This window comes from Phodopus roborovskii, unplaced genomic scaffold (genome assembly GCF_943737965.1).
Source record: "Phodopus roborovskii unplaced genomic scaffold, PHOROB, whole genome shotgun sequence".
Lineage (NCBI taxonomy): Eukaryota > Metazoa > Chordata > Mammalia > Rodentia > Cricetidae > Phodopus > Phodopus roborovskii.
Genome location: NW_026126413.1, coordinates 7415025 through 7437401, shown reverse-complemented (window position 1 = coordinate 7437401; position 22377 = coordinate 7415025). Strand labels below are relative to the sequence as shown.

The following is a 22377-nucleotide window of genomic DNA, read 5'->3' as shown; positions in this document are numbered from 1 at the left end:
ATGGTAATGAAAACAAAACATGTAAATTATTGGTTGCCCTCCAAGCGTTAGGGATTTTAGAAGCTATTATGTATCACAATATGAGCTAGGAATAAGTAAGCAGAGCTCTTTTTTCTTTGACAGTTTACCTTCTGATGGAGGTTTTACTGACAGGATCTAGGCTGTTTAATGTTAACAGGTTTTTTGAAAAGAACATTTTGAGCTCTTTTCGTTACATTTTCATGAATAGATTTTTAAAGTTATGATTACTTTTGAAGTCATGAGAGGCCAGCAGGAGATAAATCCTGGTTTCACAATTACATCCCCTCCCCACCCCCCAATAGATATTGTGGTAGGGAGTGGCCATGGTCGGCGGTGCTAGGGTTCTTTGTACTGGACTTGGAGCTTAACTATCAGTTCATTTATATGAAAATGTTATATGGATGATATACTTACACCCAAGAGGAAAACTTACAGTAAAAAAGTTGACTGAATAGAGTATGAGGAAGCCATTAAGCACTTGTAAAACCCCATATATCTGCTTGCCACATTTATTGGGTCCTTAAACACATTATGCTAAAAGAAAGGGCTGAGTGTAAGATGGTGCATATTATATGGCCCCATTGATATAAACAGTCCAGAAAGCATTCCAGCGGTTCCCCAGTCATGAGGGTAGGAAGTAAGCACAGTGTTTTACAATATTTGGTAGATGAAAAGACAATGACAGAAACACAATTAATCCTGACAGGGAACCATTATGCATGAGAAAACAAATTTCATGGGAAAGAAACTCTCTTAACCGGTGTTTGCATGGGCAGGCCCTGTTGGTCTCCTTCCATACTGAAGAGTTCAGAGACTCTTAGTAGTGAAAGATGGCACCTAAACAGAAATGTGACCCAGCATTTTCTTGGCCTGTGACCAGCCTTTCTATTGTCTGTGGCTTCAGCACACTAATCTGGGTGCCCTTAACTGTATTTGCTACCTGGTTTCTCAAAATTTAAAAGAAATTTTGGTGCTTTTATGTAATAGAATGCTTAAGCTGTAATAATTAAGTGTTCAAATTGGGGTATTGGTGTATCCCTTTTTGCCCATCCCCCCAACCTCATCTCCCTTCACTAGTTTTCTAATGAGCACGTTTATTTATTTAATGGGGCGCTGAGTAGTTTACATTATGAAGATCTGTAGCTAGTTGGCTGGCTATATTTCTTTCAAGAAATATCATCTCTGATATTAGTTCCTATTCTCTAGCTCTCTGTGTACTCCCAACAACAAGCCAAAAAAGGAAAACCCATCAAACCAACCTTGAAATGTGATTTCTAAGGTGTTTAAAAGGCCGCTTGACTGTTTTACTATACTTGCTGTATAGGGGTCACTTATGTACATTTAAAATTTTTTCATTACTCCAAAAGGAAAGCTTTGTCCTGTAACAGTCACGTTGTATTTCTGCCAAGCCTGCCAGGTCTGAGTGACCACTGGTGTACTCTCTGGACATTCCATATGAATAGAATCATGAAATATGTAGTCTTTTGTGACTGGTTCTTTCCCTTAGCATAATGTATTGAAGGTTTATCCATGTTATGGTATGGATCAAGACTTTTCTCCTTTGTGTGTGTGTGTGGTATATAAAAGAACACACATATGTATTATGTGTACATGTGTGTAGTTATGCATACCCATGTGTGCACATGTTTGTGGAAGCCAAAGAACAACCTTAGATGTCTTATCGTGGGGGCTATTCACCTTGTATTTTGAGACCAGGCTTTGGTAGCCCAGACTCGCCAGTTTGCCTAGGCTGGCTGTCTGGCAAGCCCCATGGATCTTCCTGTGTCTGTTTCCACATGGGGATTGCAGGTGTGTACACCTGGGTTCTGAGGGTCAAACTCAGGTCCTTAAGTACAGCAAGTACTCTACTAATGGAGTTATCTCTCCTGCCCAAGGAATGTATCATTTCCCTTCATTGCCAAACAATACTGGATTATGTGGATTATGTCCATTTACAAATACAATATTCTTTTATGAACAATGCTGTTGTGAACTGTGAATATTTTTCTACAAATTAGATGTATGTTTTCATGCTGTTTGGAATGTTGTAAGTATTCTGGGCCACACAGAGTAACGGCCATATTATGTTCTCAAATGGCTGTGCCATTATTATCCGTAGAAGAGAAGGCAGAGCCTACTTTTTTCTGTACCCTTAGTGTTGCTTGTCTTTTATGTCTAGAAGTTGTGCATTGGTATCATGACCTTCCTTTGTGTTTCCCTGATGCCTGATGATGCTAGGCGTTTTCTCATGTCTTTATTTGCTGCTGTTAGTTTGCCTTCTTGAGGAATGTCCATAAGATCCAATGCCTGTGTTCTTTTAATTGTGGAGCCCTGTGAGTTCTTTATATATCAGATAAATGATTTGCTTGCAACATTCCCCATCCTCCACCCCGAATCAGTTTGCCTGCCTGCCTTCCTTTTCTGCTGTCTTGATGGCATTTGCAACATGGATGTTAATAATTGTGGTGAAGTCAGTGATCTTTCATTTCTTCTTTGTACTTTGCTAATAGATAAGAAATGATTACTGAACCCAGTGTAATGAAAGGTGTGTCTACTTTCTCTTATGTTTTATAGCTTTAATGTGTGCACTGGGGCTTCAGTTCATTCTGAGTTAACTGTTGTGTATTATAGAGGTGCTCACTGTATTTTTAAAATTACTTTGTAAAGTGTTTAAGCCAGGTGTGTGGATCACACCTATAATTCCAGCTCTTGAGAGGCTAAGACAGAGTATTACAGTGAGTTCCAGGCCAGCCTGGGCTATATAGTGAGTTCCATCATAGCTAGCTTGGGCTACAGGATAAGTACCTGTATCAAACAGCGGGGCTGGAGAGATGCTCAGTGGTTTAGGACACTTGTTGGCTTTTGCAGAGGACCTGGCTTAGTTTCCCAGAAGCCAGAAAGTGACTCATGTCAGTAACCCTGGTTTCAGGGGATCTGACACTCTCTTCTGGCCCACGTGGGCATGTAGAGGTGTTGGTGCATACACAACCATACATATAGCCGGACTGTAGTGGCACTTGACTTTAATCTCAGCACTTGGGAGGCAAAGGCAGGTGGATCTCTGAGTTCGAGGTCAACCTGGTCTACAGAGGGAGTTCTAGGATAGCTAAGGCTATACAGAGAAACTTTGCCTCAACCCCCCCAAATAAAACTAACCAAAGAAACAAAACAAACAACCCCCCCAAAATAAAACCAAAAACCAAAAATTCACCCCCCCAAAAAAACTAACCAAAAGAAACATACATATAAAATAAGCTAAATCTAAAGGAATAAAGTACTTCTGAAGGCTTGACTGCAACTGCCAGATATTTTGGTGCTGTCCAAACAGTTATTTGGCCTACTTATTTCCATAAGAACTAATTGGTTTGGGGTTTGGTCTATTTTTAGATATCTTTTCTATTCCCCTCCCCCTCTACTTCTTTTTCTGATGGGGTTGTACTATGCTGTTCAAATCGGCTTTGAGGTCCTGGCTACTCAGCCTCCTGAGTAGCTGAGACTGTAGTGCTCATCTGGCCCGGCTCTAGCCAGTACTGTCTGGTTTGATGGAAGTTCATGTAGTTTACATATGGTGCTGCAATATAGGACGTGATATTTGAACTGGTGGCTGCTGGGTGTGGTGACATACATCTTTAATCCTAACACTCACAAAGCAGAGGTAGGTAGATCTCTTAATTTCCAAGGTGGTGTACACAGAGAGTTCTAGGACAGCCAGCACTGCTTGAGGAAACCCTGTCTTTAAAAAGAAAGTTATTTTTTGAGTGACAAAATTCCTTTACCTCAGTGACATCTGCTACCATTGGCCAGTGCATACCTTTGCCAGTCTCCTGTTTCAGTCACATCGTGAATGTGACTTGCATGGATTCATTGGCAAACCCTGGCAATGACAAGTAGGGTATATGCTCAGGGTTTGTTTGTTTTTTGTTTTATTCTTTTTGGTTTTCCACACAGGGTTTCTCTGTGGCTTTGGAAGCTGTCCTGGAACTAGCTCTTGTAGAAGAAGCTGGCCTGGAACTCAGAGATCCGCCTGCCTCTGCCTTCCGAGTGCTGGGATTAAAGGCGTGGGCCACCAATGTTCAGTTTTTAATTAACCACATGACATGAGATGAAGCCTCCTGGCTTCAGTCTTCATAGCTATGCAGAGCTGTGGGTGCTCACTGCGACTGCCTTAGGGGTAAAAATGGCCACACTTGCTTGTTTCCTAAAGGTAGTTACCACTCAGGTGGAACAGGAGGGTACTGGGCAAACATGTACGAGGTGCCTAAGGCTAGTCAGATACCTTTGTAGTCGCTAGATATAGAAAAATGAGTGGGATCCCTGATAGAGAGCATCCACCCTTCATCTGGGAAGTACAATGGCCAAGAAATAACAGTTTTCATTGCAGGAGCAATATGTTCTGAGGGTTTCCTAGGCTGTGTTAAATGACAGTGAGGAATTGAGGAATTGATTACTCTGTAGTGTCAGCCACTAAATGGACTCATGGCCTCTGTGGTCTCATAGTTCACCTCTTCATATATAGACAGGGAAATTTAGTAAAACACTTTTCTAAGTTAACTCAGGAGTGGCGGAGCTTGGAGTAGATCTGTTGCGGGGAGCAGCTGTAACAAGTGCAGTCTCTGCAGGCAGAGTCTGGTGTGCTAGCCCATCGGCACCTCTCGGTTGGACTAGTTACTCCTCAAGAGCTGCATGTGGCTAATGATCACCCATGGTGCAGCAGAGGTCTGGATGGATGAAAGCAGTGTTGTGTTAAACCCACACTCCAGAGCAGAGATGTCTGAAATAAGAGGCTAGCTTGTGAAGGGCAGGTCCCAGGACAAGTTCCTGCAGTACGAGCAGCCAAGTCTGAGGCTAGGCTTGCAGTTGGAAATATGTCCATGGCTTATGTAAGCCAAAAGCATTTTATTGTGAAAAGTTAAAGAAAAACTCTCCCACCTATGTCTCCTCTATTGATCGTGTGTGTGTGTGTGTGTGTGTGTGTGTGTGTGTGTCTGTGTGTGTGTGTCATTATGCATGCTAGGCAAACACTCTACCATACTGTTTACATTGAGTATATAGCGAACATGAGCAGGCTCACAAAGAACTGGGAATGTTTTGAGACAGTCAGACAGCCCATTGGAAGCACTAAGTATTGATTGCTTCTGTTTGGTTTGAGTTCATGGTTGTCTGTCTAGGATTTCAAACAAACTTTCAATATCCACTAATGAATGTGGGACATTTGTTTTTGTTAATTTGGCCCATTATCAACTTACCCTACCTTTCCTCTCCATCCTTCAGCCCTTAAAATTATTAAATTGGAGAGATCTTAGAACTTTTGTCAAGTAAAACAGCAGATGACTTTTGCACTGTGTATGTGATTAAAGAATGTTAATGATGGTAATCTAAGTCTCCATTCCTTACCTATTGTGTAAATGGTGAAGATTTGCTTATCTTTGTTGCTTCTATCCCCTAAGTTTTTAGCTCCAATTATTTAAAAATTTTCAGATGCCTAAAAGTTTCTCCAGCTTATATCACTCCAACTTCTAGGCGTGGTGTGAACCCTGAGAAGCTCACATGGGCTCATTCTGAATCTGAGTGAAGGGGTCCGAGGGTGGAGAGGGAAGAGGAAGAGGCTGTTGGCATTAACAGTGAGGACTACTGTAGCTTGGTTTGGGGTTTTGGGGATATCATGACGTGTATCTAAAAGATGGGGGCTCAGTGGCTTACTTTCAGGATCAACATGGCTGAAACAATGTTTTTGTTTTCTAAAGGTGATCAGTCTGAAATACAGATGGGGTGTCCACTAGGAGGAAGCAGTTGAGCATGTGAGATACAAGAATAATTAGAGGCATGTTTCTGAGAGAGGAAGAGAAGAAGCTTAGATATGAGGAGGATGGCTTTTTCTTATACAGGCTTTGTCAAATTGTCACAAAAAAATTTGAACTTCAGGGGATATCCACAGTGGAGAATACAGAAGAGTGTAGAGTTATATTTGTATTCCTTGCCTTTTTTTAGTCTCTCAGTTAGGGGGAGATGTGAAACTAGCAATGATTAGCAGCAGTGTGGATCAGTAATTATGTTGGAGGATCAGTATATATTAGGAGTCAATAAATATTCATGCTTATTAAAGTATATACATGCGATATTAAAGTATATCACAGCAGATTTTGTGTAAGTATACTCGGGAAGCTAGCTTTTTATATAGAGTTTTGATGAGATGCAAAATGGTGAAAACAGTTTGTGCCATCTGTTCTGGTTTTGTGTTAGAGAAACCCTCAGGTGATGATGAGTTTATTATATTCTCAGGAGAGGGGAGGAGGCTCAACATAGCCCTTGTCTGTAATTATGAAGGCACAATCTCTACTGGAGAGCCAGGCCAGCGCTTAAAGAGCACTCACTGCTCTTGAAGACACCTGGGTTTGATTCCTAGCACCCACATGGTGGCCTATAGCAGTCTGTCACTCAGGTTCCAGGGGATCTGGTGCCCTCTGTAGGCACCAGACACACAGGTGTTGAACATTCATGCAGGCAAGCACTCCAAACAATAGTAAAAGTAACAGCCGCAATAAGAACAGCTTTTAACTAGGGGGAAATTTTTAGGTGCTACCGAGTTCCTAACTCCTCCACACTCCATGCTGTCTCCTGAAGCAGTGTGAGCCATGTTCAGTGAACTCAGTTTATAAAACATTAAAGTAGAGCTGCCCTCACCCGAGGAAGATTGATGGCTTCCTCTCTTTTCCTCTTACACTGCTTCCCATCTTTTGCCTCCTCCATTCTGAGGTCCCTCTGTGGCCTTTGAGGAAGGTGTCATGGCTTGCCCATTGGAAAAGTGGTGTGCTCCTCACTAGCCTTTCTTCGCTCTGGTGAGTGAGTCACTGGCAGCTGTATGTAATTGGAATCCCCTCAGAGGCCCTGTCTACTGCTCTCTGCTCCTTTGCTGGTCACTGTAAGATGTATTTGTATTGATTTTTAATTAGATGTGCCTGAGCGTGGGAAGGTACGTGTGTGTGCAGGTGCAGGCCTAGGTGGAACTCTCTGGAGCTGAAGTCGCAATCGGTTGTGAGCATTTGACATGCATGCTGGGAACTGCATTCCAGTTCTCTGGCAAAGCACTGTGTGCCCTTAACCACAGAATCATTTCTCTAGCCCTATAATAAAACAAAACAATTTCCCTTCACATCCAGTCCTAAACATGGTTACATTTGGTTGCCTAGAATAGACTATTTATTTTTCTTATGTGTATGAATGTTTACTTGCATGTAAGTGCTCTTTGTGTCTTCCTGGTGTCCTGGGAGGCCAGAAAAGGGCACTGGATCCTCTGGAACTGGTTGTGGCTGTGAGCAGTCGTGTAGCGGCTGTGAACCAAACCTGTGTCTCCACAAGGGCAGCCAGTCTCTTACCTAGTGAGCCATCTGTCACCGTATTACAATGGCATCTCTTCCTTTGACTGGCATCTGCTTTTGGTGTTCCTTACTTGTTGACAGTGTCTGTGGTTCCTAATCAGTCTCCTTAAGAAAGGGAATCTCTTCAGTTGGGCTTGCCAAGCGCCCTCACTTCTGGTTCTCAAGACTGTTTGACTGGTCAAGGAGGAGAGCGCCTTTTTTCCTCATAGGGATAAGGCGATAGGATAGATCACACACCACCAAGGGTGAGCAAAGAACTACTTACTGCTGGTAGTCTGCCTCCGAGGTGGTTGTGAGTGATTTGGACTATATCCCTAAGATGTGCTATTGTATTAAATTGTCAGTAAATAAAGGGAAAGCTTTTCTTTTGTTCCCCTTGTGGTGATGATGATAGCAGCCAAGGTCATGACTGAGCCCTTTTCATTTGCAGGAATTGTAATAGCATGTAGCAGCATATGAGCAGTAGGACTGCTGGTAGTGGAAAACCTGTGGTATAGTTTAGTTGGAAGTTCCAAGTTCCTGTCTTCTAAGTGGAATCTGAGCAGTTGGTGGGCTCACTTTCCGAACCATTGAGACACAGCTCATAGCATGACGTGCCAGGGCTGCAACAGGACAGAGTGATCCAATTTCCTCAGGTGACTTGAGTCAGGGTGCAGAGCTAGGCACTGTCACAACCTGTTCTGGACTCCTCTCCAGTGCTCCTGCCAGTGAAAGAACAGTACCCAGGGTTTGAAATGTCCACCTGTCCCGTGTTGGAGGCACACGGTACATGGCTATAGATAGTCATCATTGTCGGCTTTTATGTTAGACTACTTGTGACTGACTCATTAGGGTGACCTGTGCAGACCAGAAGCAGTGTATGGCTCTTCAGCCAGGTGGATTGTCTGCTGGGTCAAGCTCCACTCTGGCAACTGAAGGGAAAGTACTGTGCCAGACTATATAGTCTTCGAGGTGATACAGGACAGTAAGAAATGCCCCAAACAAATGCTCAGTGTAGGAGACTTTTGTAGGAAAGTGAAAGCTTTGGAGAGTTTGAGGAACTCCAGTGGAGGAGTAAGCACCCCATGGGAGCACTGAAAATACATTGAAGGTCCTCCCCCTGAGTGAAGACAACACTAAGCTAATTGTATTAGATGTGAGATTCTTGTTTTCACATTGCATCTTGGCTTTTAAATGAGTTCTAACTGAAGTTAAATGGCACCCACAAAGGTTTGGTGGCGTAGTCTTGGCTCTACTTCAGGGGTTAAGTGACAGCTCTTAGTGTCTGTGCAGTGCTGGTTCTGAAGATCTCGTTATTTGGGAGTTTATAGAGTATAGGAAGCTGGTGTGTTCCTTTTGGTCAAGAAGACAATACTGTCCCAGAGTTCCGTTTTCAGGCATGGATTCTCAGTCTCCATCTGGGACTAACTGAATCAGAAACAGGTGGCACTCAGAGTTGTGCTCACTAGTTTGGAATTTATTAGTTACAACCTTTCTGTGTTTGCTGAAGCTTGAGATTCAGTGACACAGATGAAACTCTGTTAGCGATGGGAACAGTTTCATTTTCACTGTGTTGAAAGGGAGCATTTTCTTTCCTAAGTATCAGGCTCTGGAGCCATGGCTGACCTGAACTGGTTATGTGGACTGGGTGGGCCTTGAACTCAGAGACCATCTGCTTCTGGAGTGCTCTGCTACACCCAGCATCTGTTCCTGATCCAGTTTCTGAGCAGACTGTGGGCATTGGGAGTCACATGCGCAGCCGCTGGCTACAGAGCAGGCATTAAAAGGGCATTGTTCTGCAAAGCTGCAGCTTTATGGGCACCTCTCCATGGACTCAGTTATTGAAATGAACTTGAAGTTGGACTTGGTAGCACATACCTGTAATCAATCCCAGAATGCAGGCAGCTGAGGACAAGGACCTCAGCCATGAGTTGGAGGGCAGCTTAGCTTGAATGCTTAGTAAAACCTTGTCCGAGGAAAGAGAAATAAAATTCCCAAATGAAGGTAAAACCAACCAAGCAAGTTAGAAACATGAATTATGTGGTAATTTAGAGATTGAGTTCTTGATCTTTTAACATTTCGTCTCCTTTCTCATTTCTGCTGTATCTGACATACATGCTTCTGCTTTGCCATTAATACTATCTAAGGGAAGGATCCAGAGAGACTAGGGTGAGTGTACTTGATGGGTCTGTCAAACTGCCAGTTAACTTGGACCTGATCATTGTAGAAGGGAATGTACATTTTGGATTTTGGTTTCAATAACTGGAAGGGTGTTTTTTTACCCGAGTCTCTTTGGTACAAGTCACACATTTATTTGCCTGATTTTTCCTGAGAAAATTTTGGAATAGTGAATTTTGGAGTAGTGGCAGAGTTGGAAGCCATTGTACTTCGGGGCATCTTCGGGGCATCCAGAGACGCCCGGATGGCAGAAATGGTGGGTGGTACTACCCAAGCCGAGAGTGGTGGCGCACACGTTAATCCCCGCCCTTGGGAGGCAGAGCCAGTCAAATCCATTTAGTGACTTGTGTACTAGTCAGGGCTACACAGTGAGACCTTGTCTCCAACCAAAGAATATTCATCTTTTTGAGGCACGCTCTGCCTTTGTCCTTTGTTTTTCAACTTATTTTGTTATCTGGTAATAAGCATTTCATGGCTCAAAAATGAAAGCTGTAAAGGAGGTGTGGGCAATGAAGTCGGGACTCTTGAGGGTCCCTTCCTCCTCCTTAGGGATCACTGCTACTAGTTTTGGGGCTATTTTCACTTTAAAAACAAAATACATACTCGTTTTTATTTTGTTTCTCAAAGTCAACATTTTGCTTATATTGTTTCTTTTTTTCACTCATGTCACAACAGTTTGCATACCCATTTAGAACATTCAAAGTTGCATATAACTCAGAGTCCATACTTCACTGTGTACATACATGGGCCTTCACCATACTTCATATTTACATACACGGGCCTTCACCATACTTCATAGTGTACATACATGGGCCTTCACCATATTACATAGTGTACATACATGGGCCTTCACCTATTGACAGATATACGAAGCCTCCATCTGGTCTGTTGCTACTATGACTAGTATTTACCCAGTGTACCCTTGGGCTGATTCCTAGAAGTGAAACTGCAGCTCAAGGATAAATGTAGTGTAATTTGTCCTCATATTGCAGTGGTTTTAATTTCTGCTTCTATTAACCTCGTCTGAGAATCCTCGACTCCTTTGTAGCCTGTTTAGGCTGTGTCAGGCATGTGGGGTGTTTCCCCGCTAAGAGAGGAAGGAAGGTCATTGTATCAGTATACTTTTAATTGGTTTTCTTTTGTGAATGGGGTGAAATACTCTTTCATCTACACTTTTGAATGATCTTCATAGTTTACTATTACTATAGTTTACTATTACTGTTGAAGAATTTGAGTGTTTCTGTTTGAGTTAAAATACTTCAGGAAGAAAGTATCACCAGGAATGTCTGATTAAATGCAACAAACCCAGAAGGCCCTGTCTTTTTTTTGTTTGTTTGTTTGTTTTGTTTTTTGTGTGTTGTTGTTTTTCTTTTCTCTTTACTTTTTTGAAGTATTTCCTAGTATTTTTTAACAATGGCCCATTGTGGCCTCTTCATACAGAAACCTCAGTGTGCTGTGCTTTGTTCTCTGCCCCTCCTGCTGGTCCTCCTTTCCCTGTGGATGTGCTTTCCTGCTGGTCCTCCTTTCCCTGTGGATGTGCTTTCCTGCTGGTCCTCCTTTCCCTGTGGATGTGCTTTCCTGCCACATGTGCTCTGCTCCCTCCTTCCCTCTTGCCCTTTCCATGAGTTCTCTTCCCCATCTCCCGGTCCCTTTTCTAGTTTCGTGAGCTGTATGTGTGCATATACACACATACGTCTGTATATACATTTAAATCTAGATTCTGTATATGAGAGAAAGGTAAGGTATTTGTCGATCTGGATATTTTGATTAACATGTTGATGTCCAGTTCTGTCTATTTTCTTGCGAATGTGATTTAATTTTTCCTTATGGCTGACCCCATCACATTTCCCGTGTCCTTTCTTGTGTTGATGGGTGTGTAGGTTGGTTTTATAGCTTGTCACTGTGACTAGGACAGCAATAAAAGAGAACAAGCAAATTCATCTGTGGCTGTTGACTCAGTCCTTGTCTGCATCTATGAGTGGTATGGCCTGCTCTTGTGGTTGTTAGTTCTGTGTCCAGTTCTCTTGAGGGACCTGTCCATAGTGGCCATGTGTGGTTGCATTCTTAACCAGCAGCAAAGGAGGGTTCCTCTTTGTGTTTAGTATTTCTTATCCTTTGCTTTTTCTAATGGTGGCCATTGTGACTGGGGAGCAAGGGGGCTCCCAAGTAGTTTTAATTTGCATTTCCCTGGTGGTAAGGAATGCTGAAGACTTGCTAAAATACTTCTGGGCCATTTGTATCCCTGCATTGAAGAGCTTCATTTGTTCATTGGGACCCCATTTATTGATTAGATGCTTTGTGGGGGTTATTGGGACCCCATTTTTTTGACTGGATGATTTGTATTTCATTTTTTGTTTTAATCCACTGTCTGGTGTAGATAGCAAAGGATAGCCATAGGAAAAACCTTCTCTCCTTCTGCTGGTTGTTTCCTTGGTTGTGTAGAAATCTTTTATTTCTTGTAATCCCTTGCCAATTCCTGGTGTTATTTTCTGTGCTAATAATATCTTTTTTCAGAGATACTTTGCCTGTGCCTGGATCTTGAAGTGTTTTACATGTGTTTCTCTCCAGTTTCAAAGTTTCAGGTCTATGTTAAATGCTATCGATCTAATTGAATTGAATCGTCCTCTGCATAAGGGGGCAAGGTGTGGAGGCCATTCAGTTTCCCAGGACAGCAGCACTTGTGGAAATAGCTATCTTTTTCCAGTGTATGCTTCAGTATATGTACACTGGTGTATAAGTACCTTTTGTGAAGTACCATAGTTTTTGTTACTGTACTCTTCAATTTAATTCTTCAGTGTTTTAATTATAGAGGTCTTTCATGTCATTAGTGAAGTCTATTCCTGGTTATTTTATGGGTTTTGAAGGCATTGTGAATGAGGTTTTTATTCAGATGATGTGCTTAGCAAGTTTGTTTCTGGTGGTGGAAAAGCTACTGACTCTTTTATCTTGTTTCATTGCTGAAAGTGTTTATCAGGTCTAAGAAATTTTCTGTGCAGCCCTGAGGCTCTTTTAAATAGAGGATAGTGTCAATTTACAGATAGGGATACTTTGAGTTCACCTTGTCATACTTTTTGTTCATCTTGTCTTATTCTCCTAGCTAAGACCAAGATACTTTGAATCATGCTTTATAAACTTTTATTTATTACTGTGTGTGTGCAAGCACACCATGGTGTGCCTGTGGAGGTCAAAGGATAACTGTGTGATGTTGGTTCTCTCCTTTTACCTCTGTGTGGTTTCCAGGGATCAATCAAACATTGGCTGCCAGTGCCTTTATCCGCCAAGCCATTTCACCCACCTCCAATTTTAACCAAGTCAAGCCTCCTCTGCATAAATTAAGGTTTCCGTTTGAGGTTATCATCAAGAAGGATTTGCTGCTTCCTGTGGTTTTGTTGATGGTTTTTCTGGATCACTGTTCTACCTTGTTAATCAGTCCTAGGGCATTGCTGGTTTCCTTGTTGACCATGACTAACACAAATTCCTCTGTCCCTTTGCTCATCTGTTCCTCACCTGAGCTTGATACTTTCCTGTGCTCTTGTGATGAAGACTCTTTGTCTTCTGCATTTCTATACACGGTGGTAACTTGGTTGTCACAAATTGCTTCAGTTTGTACTGTCTTGAAATGTCCCTGCTTTCTCCATCCATTTTTAAAAGGTAGCTTTGCTATCGAAAGCTATCTTGATTGGCATTTGTTTACTTTTGGTATGAACATGCCCCATGCTTTTGTGGTTATTTGGGTTGCTAGTGGGAGATCCTGGTGTACTTGCCTTCATAGATGTGTTGGTGTTTTCCCCTCAAAGCTTATTTCATTTTCAGATGCTGGAGACAGAACCAGGGTTGTGCATATTAGGCAACTACCCTCCCTCTGAGCTGCACACTGACCCCTTCTCTTCACACCAACTGTGAGATGTGTGTGGGCACGCTTCCCTGGAGGTTTCTGTTTGGGTGCCCATTTACTCCTCTGGATTTGCTAAAGTTTTTGGAATGATTTTGTGGAATGACCCCTTAGGCCTTCAGATTTTGTTTTAATCTTCCCCTTGGCTCTTGGGTGTGGTTTATTGGACCTTGTCAGAGTGCTTGGAGGTTTATCCATGCTCATATATTTTTTTTTTCTTCTTAAGCTTGTCCCTTTGCACCAGTGATATTTCTTCTGTCTTTGTTTGTTGATGATACTTCCTGCTGTGTTTTCTGTTTGGCTGATGGATTCTTATTTCCAGCAATTCTAAGTTGGTTCTTTTTCAGAGTCTTGTTTCCTTGCTGATTTTTCTCCTTGGTTTTGAGTTAATGGCCCCTTTTATCTAGCTTACTTTCCTACCCAGACCATGGATTCATTTTCTTCTTCTTGAGTCCTTTGTAGGCATTGATCCTTTTGAAACAGAACCCTGAGCTCTTTTTTAAAAATCTATCTTAAATTACATGCATGTATGCATGTGTGTCTGTGAGGGGATATATGCACACATGTGCAGGTGCCCGTGGAGGCCAGAGGCATCAGTCAGTCCAGGTGCAGGAGTACAGGCAGCTGTGACTCACTTGGATCCATGCTGACAACAGAACTCCGGCCCTTTCGAAGGGTGTATGCACTCTCAACTACTGAGACATCTCTCCAGCCCCACCCTGAACTCCTTTTCTGGCATTTCATCTGTTTTACTATCTTTGGTTTCAGTACTGAGTTATGAATGTGTGGAAGTATTGTAGTGTCTTCCTTCCTTCCTTCCTTCCTTCCTTCCTTCCTTCCTTCCTTCCTTCCTTCTCTCTCTCTCTCTGTGTATTTGTTGGGTTTTGTGCATTTTTGGGAGTGGCTGTGTCCTCTAGTTTTTATTTTTCTCCATTTTTACTTGGTTTGTGTGAGCCCTTCCTGATGAGAGTTGTCCTTGCTTGGGTTTATATCCCTGTGATGGTTTGGAACAGTGACAGTATGCAGTAACAATGGTTGGATGGCAGTCCTGGTGCTGAGATGCAGTAAAAGCCCTGTGGACCTCACTGACATTTCCGATTTGGAGACCAAGACACTAGAGGACGTTGCGGAAGGCGCTGTCCGCTCACCAGAGCCCCAGGCCTTTTTCTTCCCTCTCCCTCTGTCTCATTTCTCCCTAGATGATGGCTGGTGTCCTCAGTCACACTGGGTGCTCCTTGAGAGTCTGTCTGAGACTCTGTGTCCCTCTTCCCTCTGTCCCACCCAACCCTCCATCTTCCTTCCCTTCCTTCCCTTCCTTCTCTTTCCTCTTCAGCTCCCTCCCCTCCCTCACCTCCCCTTCTTTCTACAGTTCTCCTTTCCCAGCCCCTGGCCTCTCCTTCCCCTTCTCATTTCTGCTTTTTCTTTCCCTCTTTAACCCAGGCTAGCCTTGAACTCTGGATTTTTCCTGTCTTGGTTTCCTGCGTTTTGAATTATAGTCAAGTGCCACCACACCTGGCTGACCAAAACACCCAGTGGTGTTTTTTTTTTTTTTTTTTTTAAAGCAGGGTATCATTATTATTTAACCCCATTAACCTGGAATTCACTATGTAGACCTGGCTGGTCTTGAACTCATAGAGATCCGCCTGTGGGTCCACCATGCCTGGCAGAACCCAGTTCTTAATTAAAATAGGTCATCATCATATTTGGGGGAAACAACCTGCGTGAAGATCATCAGTAGTCGATAGAATCAGCACTGACAGTGGTAAATACCAAGGGCCTGCCGGATTGCTAGGAGTGCGGTGCCGGGGAGTAGAAGGAAGACTGACTGCTATGTGAGGTATTGGGACTGCCTGTTCAATGAGGAGGACAATGCTAGGCCGGCCCTCGTGGGAAGAGGACCCAGCTGGAGGGAGCAAGGCAAAGAGGAGTAGTGTGTAAGGCCTTGGAGGGTGCTGGCTTTGCGCGTGGCGGTGTGGGTGGGCACAGAGATGACAGCTGTAATCTCTGCGTTTTAGGCCACAGAAGTTGACGGTTTCCATTAAGATGGATATGTTCTCATTTTCTTTTTTCTGGTGCATCCCCCTTGGCATTCCTTCTTCTCACACTTCTGTAGGTAAACATGGCACAGGAGAAACAGCCCTGCTTTCCCCTCCCCAGAGTGTTGAGCAGGCCTAAAGGCCTCATAGGTTTTCCTTCGTCCTTGTTTGCTTGCTGGGGGTGAGCAAGAGTCAGGCTCCGGCTCTGCAGGGGCTTGCTAAGCCTTCCTGTCAGCGGTGCAGGTTCTCTTCTGAGAAAGAGAAGAGGGCATGCCAAGGTGAGTGTGACTCTAGAGTTGGCAAGCCTGCAGAAATAGCCAAGGGCTTGGCCACCATGGTCAGAAGCCTTATATATTTTATCTGAGGACTCTGAATCTAGTCTTAAAATTGCTAGGGAGGAAGGAAAACACAAGATCAACTTTGCATTTTCAAAAGCTGACTTTGTGTTGAGGAAAATGGAGTTGTACTTGAAGGGGGCAGTCGATCCCCATAGGAGCTGGATCACATGAGACTTTGTTAGAAGCACAGACTTCCCTTTTCTTTTCTCTTTTTAAAAATAATTTACTTTTATTTTATGTGCATTGGTGTTTTGCCTGCATGTATGTCGTGTGAGGGTGTCAGATCCCTGGAACTGGAGTTACAGTGTTGTACCCAGATTCTGAATCCCAGTATCACCAAGAGACCTGTTCTGATGCAAAGCAAAGAGTCTTTTATTGTTGTTTAATGAGCTAACTGCATTAACTCTGGCCCTTTGTCCATTCATTGCGGCCTATGGCTGGAGAAGGACCAGGAGAAATTTCGAGGCAGGGAACTTACTGGACAGCATAAGGGGAATGGCTAGGGGTACACAACAGTATCAGGATTGGTGCGTTTCCGGCCTTGGATGATCTGTCCTGTGGTGATTGGTCAACTGTTTGTTATGGCCTATAGACTCTTGCTGTGCTCTCTCTACACATCACTGTTACATGCCAAAGCATGTCAGCTAACTTCTGATTGGTGGGTATCTGACCTCCAGTTGACCGGGAGGAGGGGCAAAGCCAGGCAAGCACATGTTGAGACTTTTGTGCTGCCTGTCATGGCCCGCTAAAGCAGGGGGCTGGGCCCTTCAACAGACAGTTGTGAGATGCCATGGGGTGCTGGGAATTGCACCCAGGTCCTCTGGAAGAGCTGAGTGCACACCTTTATTCCCAGCACTCAGAGGCAGAGGCAGGCAGATCCCTGCAGGATAGCTCGGGCTAGACAGAGAACCCTGTCTTGAAACAAAACAAACAAAACACAGATTTTTTTAGGCCCAACTGCAGAATTGCTGAGTCAGTCTGTGTTTGGGGTGGAGTAGTGTAATCTGAGTTCTAATAGGTCTTAATAATAAAAGCCCAGAACCAGAAAAGGGGGAAATGCTGAGAGGCCAAAGTGACCAAGGAGTAACACCCCAGCCCCCTCATCTACTCAACTTCCCATCCCACCTTATCACCTCTTCTCTGTGCCCAGCCATCTCCCTTGTCTGTCTGTACAAGACCTCCAATCTGTATGCCTAAGTAATGGCTCCCTCCACCCTCTGATCTTCAGGCACGCTGCATTTAGAGTACAAACGAGTTATCACCACAAAGCAGTTTTGTTTCATTCCATTGTTATACACACTGATGGTCAGAAGTGGAAACAGTGTTTAGTTTGTGAAATGCATTTCTCATCAAATAATGTAGTTGATTTTATTTGGCATGCTCATTATGTTTGTGTTTGACATTCATAATTGAAGGAAATAAAATAGAAATTGGTGATTGAATAATAGGCTTTCCTATACAATTACTAAAAGATTTGAAAGGCTAGGATAGTGTGCTAGTGTATTTGGAAAGGGAGTCTAGGGCCATGTAGAAAAATAGCCCACAGGCCAGTAGCAGTACGGGCAGAGAGTAAAGTGAGAGACACTGATGGAGATGGCCTAGGTGTTGACTGTATAGGACATTGACTTCTAATATATTCAAATCTATTTTAAAAAGGGAACCATCCCACTCCTAGAAAAAAAAGCTATGGATGGTCAGTGGCTGCTGAGAGAGGGAGAATTGGTTCCCTTCAGGGATTAGGTTGTCTGACCTCAGGTGATCAGCCCTGGATATATGAATACATGAACTCAGTAGGAGATATGTATGTATGTATATATGTATGTATGTGTGTGTATTTATACACACACATACTTGTATATGTATATATGTACACATGCACACACACATGTGTGACAATAAAGAAGAGACCATGCGTTTGGGAGACAGAATATGGGAAACTTTGGAGGAAGGGGGTGGGAGTGATGAACATAATTACTCATGTATGAAATTCTCAGAATAATAAAACATTACAAAAATGAAAATGAGACCATGAAGCCCGGTATGGTGACTTATGAATATAATGGCCAACATTCAGGAGGCTGAGTCAGTAGTGCCATCAAGAGTTCAAAGCCAGCCTGGGCTATTGAGAGAGAGACCCTGTATCATAAAATGTTGAGGGGTCTTAAAGATGGTGGTTCAGTCTGAGCATCTTAGGCAGCCAGGCCCACACAGCAGTAGGAAGGACCTGCTTCAGTCATTAGAGACAGACTGGCAGCTGTCTTATGTCTAACCCAAGTTTCATTTGTTCTCTGAGGGTGTGAGGGCTGCGGCTTTAAGTTTTCTCTGGTTTGCTGAGTGACCAAAAGTTCAGATAAAGCAAATACCTTGTAAATATCAAAACTGTCTTAGTAAATAGCTCATATTTTCTTCTTCAAATTTTATTCCAGGACCCCTCTGTTACACAGGTGACAAGAAATGTGCCACCAGGACTTGATGAATATAACCCTTTCTCAGATTCTAGAACGGTAAGATGACTTTTCTTTGCATATTTTAAGTGTTTAAATGGGGATTGAATAGAGGATTATATCTTCTGTTTCTTTTCATCTGATGGGGTGAATGAATTTAAAACAAGCTGTGTGAATGCGCGTGCTGTTTAGAATTCAGCAAGCTAGGATTAGTTTTATAAGAAGGGCATTGGTGGTAACTGAAATTACCAGGTTTCTCCTTCCATTCAGTAAAGTACTAACCAGTGTTCTTTGAACCTTCCTACAGTGCTTGAGACATTGGGAAGTAGTGTGTACCTCTTGTTGTGGTGTTTATGTGGTGATGTGGGGAGATGCTTTCTTTTTTTATTACTGTTTTTAATTTTACGTGCATTAGTGTTTTGCCATGAGAAGTTTTGGGTCCCCTGAAACTGGAGTTATAGACAGTTGTGAGCTGCCATGTGGATGCTGGGAGTTGAACCTGGGTCCTCTGGAAGAGCAGCCAGTGCTCTCGATCACTTGAGCCATCTCTCCAGGCCTGGGAGACACTGTAATATGTGAGAGTGTGTCATTTGAGTCAGTGTTCGAGCAGAAGGTGCCTTCTGCTGTAACAGTTTCCTTCTGGAAATCTACTTGCCTTAGGAAAGAATATTCTTCCTCTCAGAATTCAGTGTTGCTTAGGGGTTTGAGAAACTCTACTGAACAATATTCTACTACTCTGCATGCACATTAGAGTATAAAGGACTACCTTCTGCCATCCATTAAGGTCATAACCAGTTACAGTTAGGGCTTTTTAGTAAAGTCTTTTTTGATAACTCTATTTGACCTATGATTTGAAACTATTGAAGTCCCCCTCTCCAGCAAATAATGTTATCTTCTGAATTTGTTAGTGTCTTAGGCATTGTACTCACTAGGTCCCTAGTGGTAGACATTTGAGGCTCTGTGGAAATGTTAGCCACCCCACAAATACTTGAGTTATACATGTGAGTTTTCACCACCCTGTAATGATCTTAACTTAGTATCGCCTCTTCTGGTGGATATTTTTCATAGTGTAGAATATTATTCTGAAAGATGATGTAGGTTTTGCTTGGGAATTTTTTTTTGTGTGTGTTTTTGTTTTTTGTTTTGGCAGTTCTCCAACTTTATTTGACATTCAGCAGGTTAGTTCTCATCCACATTGACTGTAGATTTTTGAATGCGGTAACAGGCATGTAGGTTACCAATGTATACAGCTTGTTTGGTGAGTCTTCATCCTCATTACGTTTTCTGGGCAAACACACACGGATACGGTATGGAACATTCCTTATTCCTTTGGCTCAGATGGCTTTATTGAGCCTGGTATCGACGTGCACGTCTGGGGCCCTCCAATCTCCTTCATGGCAAATTTCCCAATTTCTTTGAGTGCTCGAGGAGCACGCTTCTTGAAGCCCATGCCATGGATGCGCTTGTGGATATTGATGATGTATTCCCGGGTCCCCACCTCGTTGATGGCAGAAAGGCCCTTCTTCTCGCCACCCTTCTTCGAGGGAGCCATCCTGCTGGGGCCAAACTGGAAAGGGGGAATTTCTTTAATGCCTATTTTATTGGCTTGTTAGTTCAAGGGGAGCTTTGTACAAAGTTGTGATTAAAAAGAAAAATGTATTTGGCTCTTGCCTGCAGTTTCAGGGCACATAGATCCTAAAAGGTATGGGATTTCTAGAGAGCTGAGACTCTGTGTGTGTTAATGAGGTGAGTAGTGGTTTTGGTCCCTAGAGAATTCAGAATAGATGGTGTTACCAGAGAATCTAAGCATGACTAGGTGGTAGACATTTAAGTTTGCCTTCCAGGGGAGGGTCAGAAGGTGTCATAGTTAGGTTCAGCTGTAAACTTGATATAAGCTTAGAGTCACCGGGGAAGAGGAAACCTCTGTTGAGTGATTGCCTCTGCCAAATTGACTTGTGGCATGACTATGGAGCATTTTCCTCATTGTTAATTGATGTATGGGGGCCTAGCCCACTGTGGGTGACATCATTTCTAGTCAGTTGGACCTGGGATGTCTAAAAAAGGGTAGAGGAGCCCGGTGGTGCACACCTGTAGTCCCAGCACTGGAAAGGCAGAGACAGATGATCTTTGAGAATTTAAGGCCAGCCAAGGCTGCATAGAGGTACCTTGTCTCAAAACAAGCAAACAAAAGAAATGTGAGCAATCCTTCTCCGATTTAAAACTATTGAAGTCCCCCCTCTCCAGCAAATAATGTTATCTTCTGAATTTGTTAGTGTCTTAGGCATTGTACTCACTGCTTTAGTTTCTGCTCCAGGTTCCTGCCCTGGCTGCTCATGGTGGACCAGGACAAATAAGTGAAATGGAGCAAGCCTTGTCTCCCTGGCTTGCTTTCTGTGTGTTTCATTGTAGCAATAGAGAAGCAAACTAGAACAGTGAGGAACTGGGTTGAGTTAATTACTGCAGCAGCCATTGGCTTACCCCATTATGCCTGTGCAATGAGTCTGTCCATCAAGGAGCCAGAAGGGTGGTCCATCCCAGAAAAAGCATGGGAATCTGGGTCTCTTCTCCATATTCTGACCATTGGTTGATCCTGAATTGTATCCTCTATAACAAACTAGTAATAGTAACTATTTTTCAGTTCTGTGATTTTTCTCCCAGAAATTTATGAATCCAAGGAAGGGAAAAATCGTGGAAATCCCCCATTTATAACCCTGTGGTCAAAAGTACACTCTGCAGCTTCATAGTTGATCAGCAAAGGATGTGAATAAAATGAGCATTGGGGCTGGCTAGGTAGCTTACAATACGGGAGGCCCTGGGTTCCAATTTCAGTACCGCTAAAAGGGAAGGAGATAAAGAACTTTAAAATTTCATTTTATTATTAGGCAGTGGTGGTGCACACCTTTGGTCCTAGTATTCAGCAGCCAAGGCAATCAGATATAGTTCAAGGCCAGCTAGGCTAGCTTGCTCTATAGAGCTAGGACAGCCAAGGCTACACAAAGAAACTCTGTCTTGGAAACAGAAAAATTCCATCTTATTTCTTAGCCTTCACTTATCAGCCTTTGCTGAAGTGTAGCATCTGCGTCTCAGGACAATGCTATGCTCATTGGCATGAATGTAATTGGTTGGAATTTGGAAAAGGCCAGTGGTTTCATGTGACACTGTAATTTACCTTATCACAGTTAGTGCTGTGAATGTGCGTAGTCTGACTGGTGTACTACTGTGGTCCATTGTAGTTGTGACTTGACTTCTGAGGAGGGGAGATGGCCGCAGAGGTCTTCACATTTGTCCATGAAGAATGGAAAGCGCCAGTACTACTGATAACAAAATCTTTCTATTTGGATAACTTTATTAGCAAGACATGCTTATCCTTTTCAAAGAAGTAGCCTTAGATTACCTATAATTTTTTATTATATTTTATTGTGTGTTGATTTTGGTGTATGCTTGGCACAGCATGTTTGTGGCAGAGGAAAACTTGTAGGAGTCAGATCCTGGGGATCAAACTTGGGTCTTCAGGCTTAGCAGCGAGCACCTTTACTTACTGAGCCATCTAGCCTGCCCTAGCTAGATTGTTCTTATTGGTAGTATTCTCTATCAAGTGTCTTTGTGTTGTGAATCTCATGTTATCTGCTTTACCTTATCAAATTCTCAAGCAATATTCCAAATAAGTATTTAAGTATTTTAAGCCGCTGCTGCTGCTTCGTCTTCTTCTTCGTCGTCTTCTTCGTCATCGTCGTCGTCTTCTAAATCATCTGAACTTCTAGTTTGGAAGTGGCAGTAACTCATTTCTTTTTAAAGATTATTTGTTAATTTATTATGTATACAGCATTCTATGTGCATGTGGGCTAGAAGAGGGCTCCAGATCTCAGTAAAAGATGGTTGAGAGCCATCATGTGGTTGCTGGGAATTGAACTCAGGACCTCTGGGAGACCAGCCAGTGCTCTTAACCACGGAGCCATCTTTCCAGCCCTCATCTGTTTTTTTGTAAAGCTTTTGCCTTTCACCCTGTCTTAGTCAGGGTTACTATTGCTGTGATGAAACACCATGACCAAAAAGCAAGTTGGGGAGGAAAGGGTCTATTGGACTCACACTTTTACATTGTTGTTCATCACTGAA

At 43.0% G+C, this 22377-nt stretch overlaps 1 protein-coding gene and 1 pseudogene across 3 annotated transcripts in view; one reads left to right on the top strand and one right to left on the bottom strand.

Annotated features, from left to right (window-relative positions):
* Scamp1 (secretory carrier membrane protein 1) overlaps positions 1 to 22377 on the top strand; it is a 77036-nt gene that overhangs the window by 10013 nt on the left and 44646 nt on the right. For 2 of the 3 annotated variants that reach the window (XM_051182986.1, XM_051182985.1), the window contains exon 2: positions 18247 to 18324. The exons of the other annotated variant lie outside the window; for it this stretch is intronic. In XM_051182986.1, coding sequence (XP_051038943.1) covers positions 18247 to 18324 — 78 coding nt within the window. The remainder of the gene's footprint in view (positions 1 to 18246; positions 18325 to 22377) is intronic. 3 annotated transcript variants of the gene reach the window in all.
* On the bottom strand, positions 19402 to 19816 carry LOC127221079 (60S ribosomal protein L31-like; annotated as a pseudogene).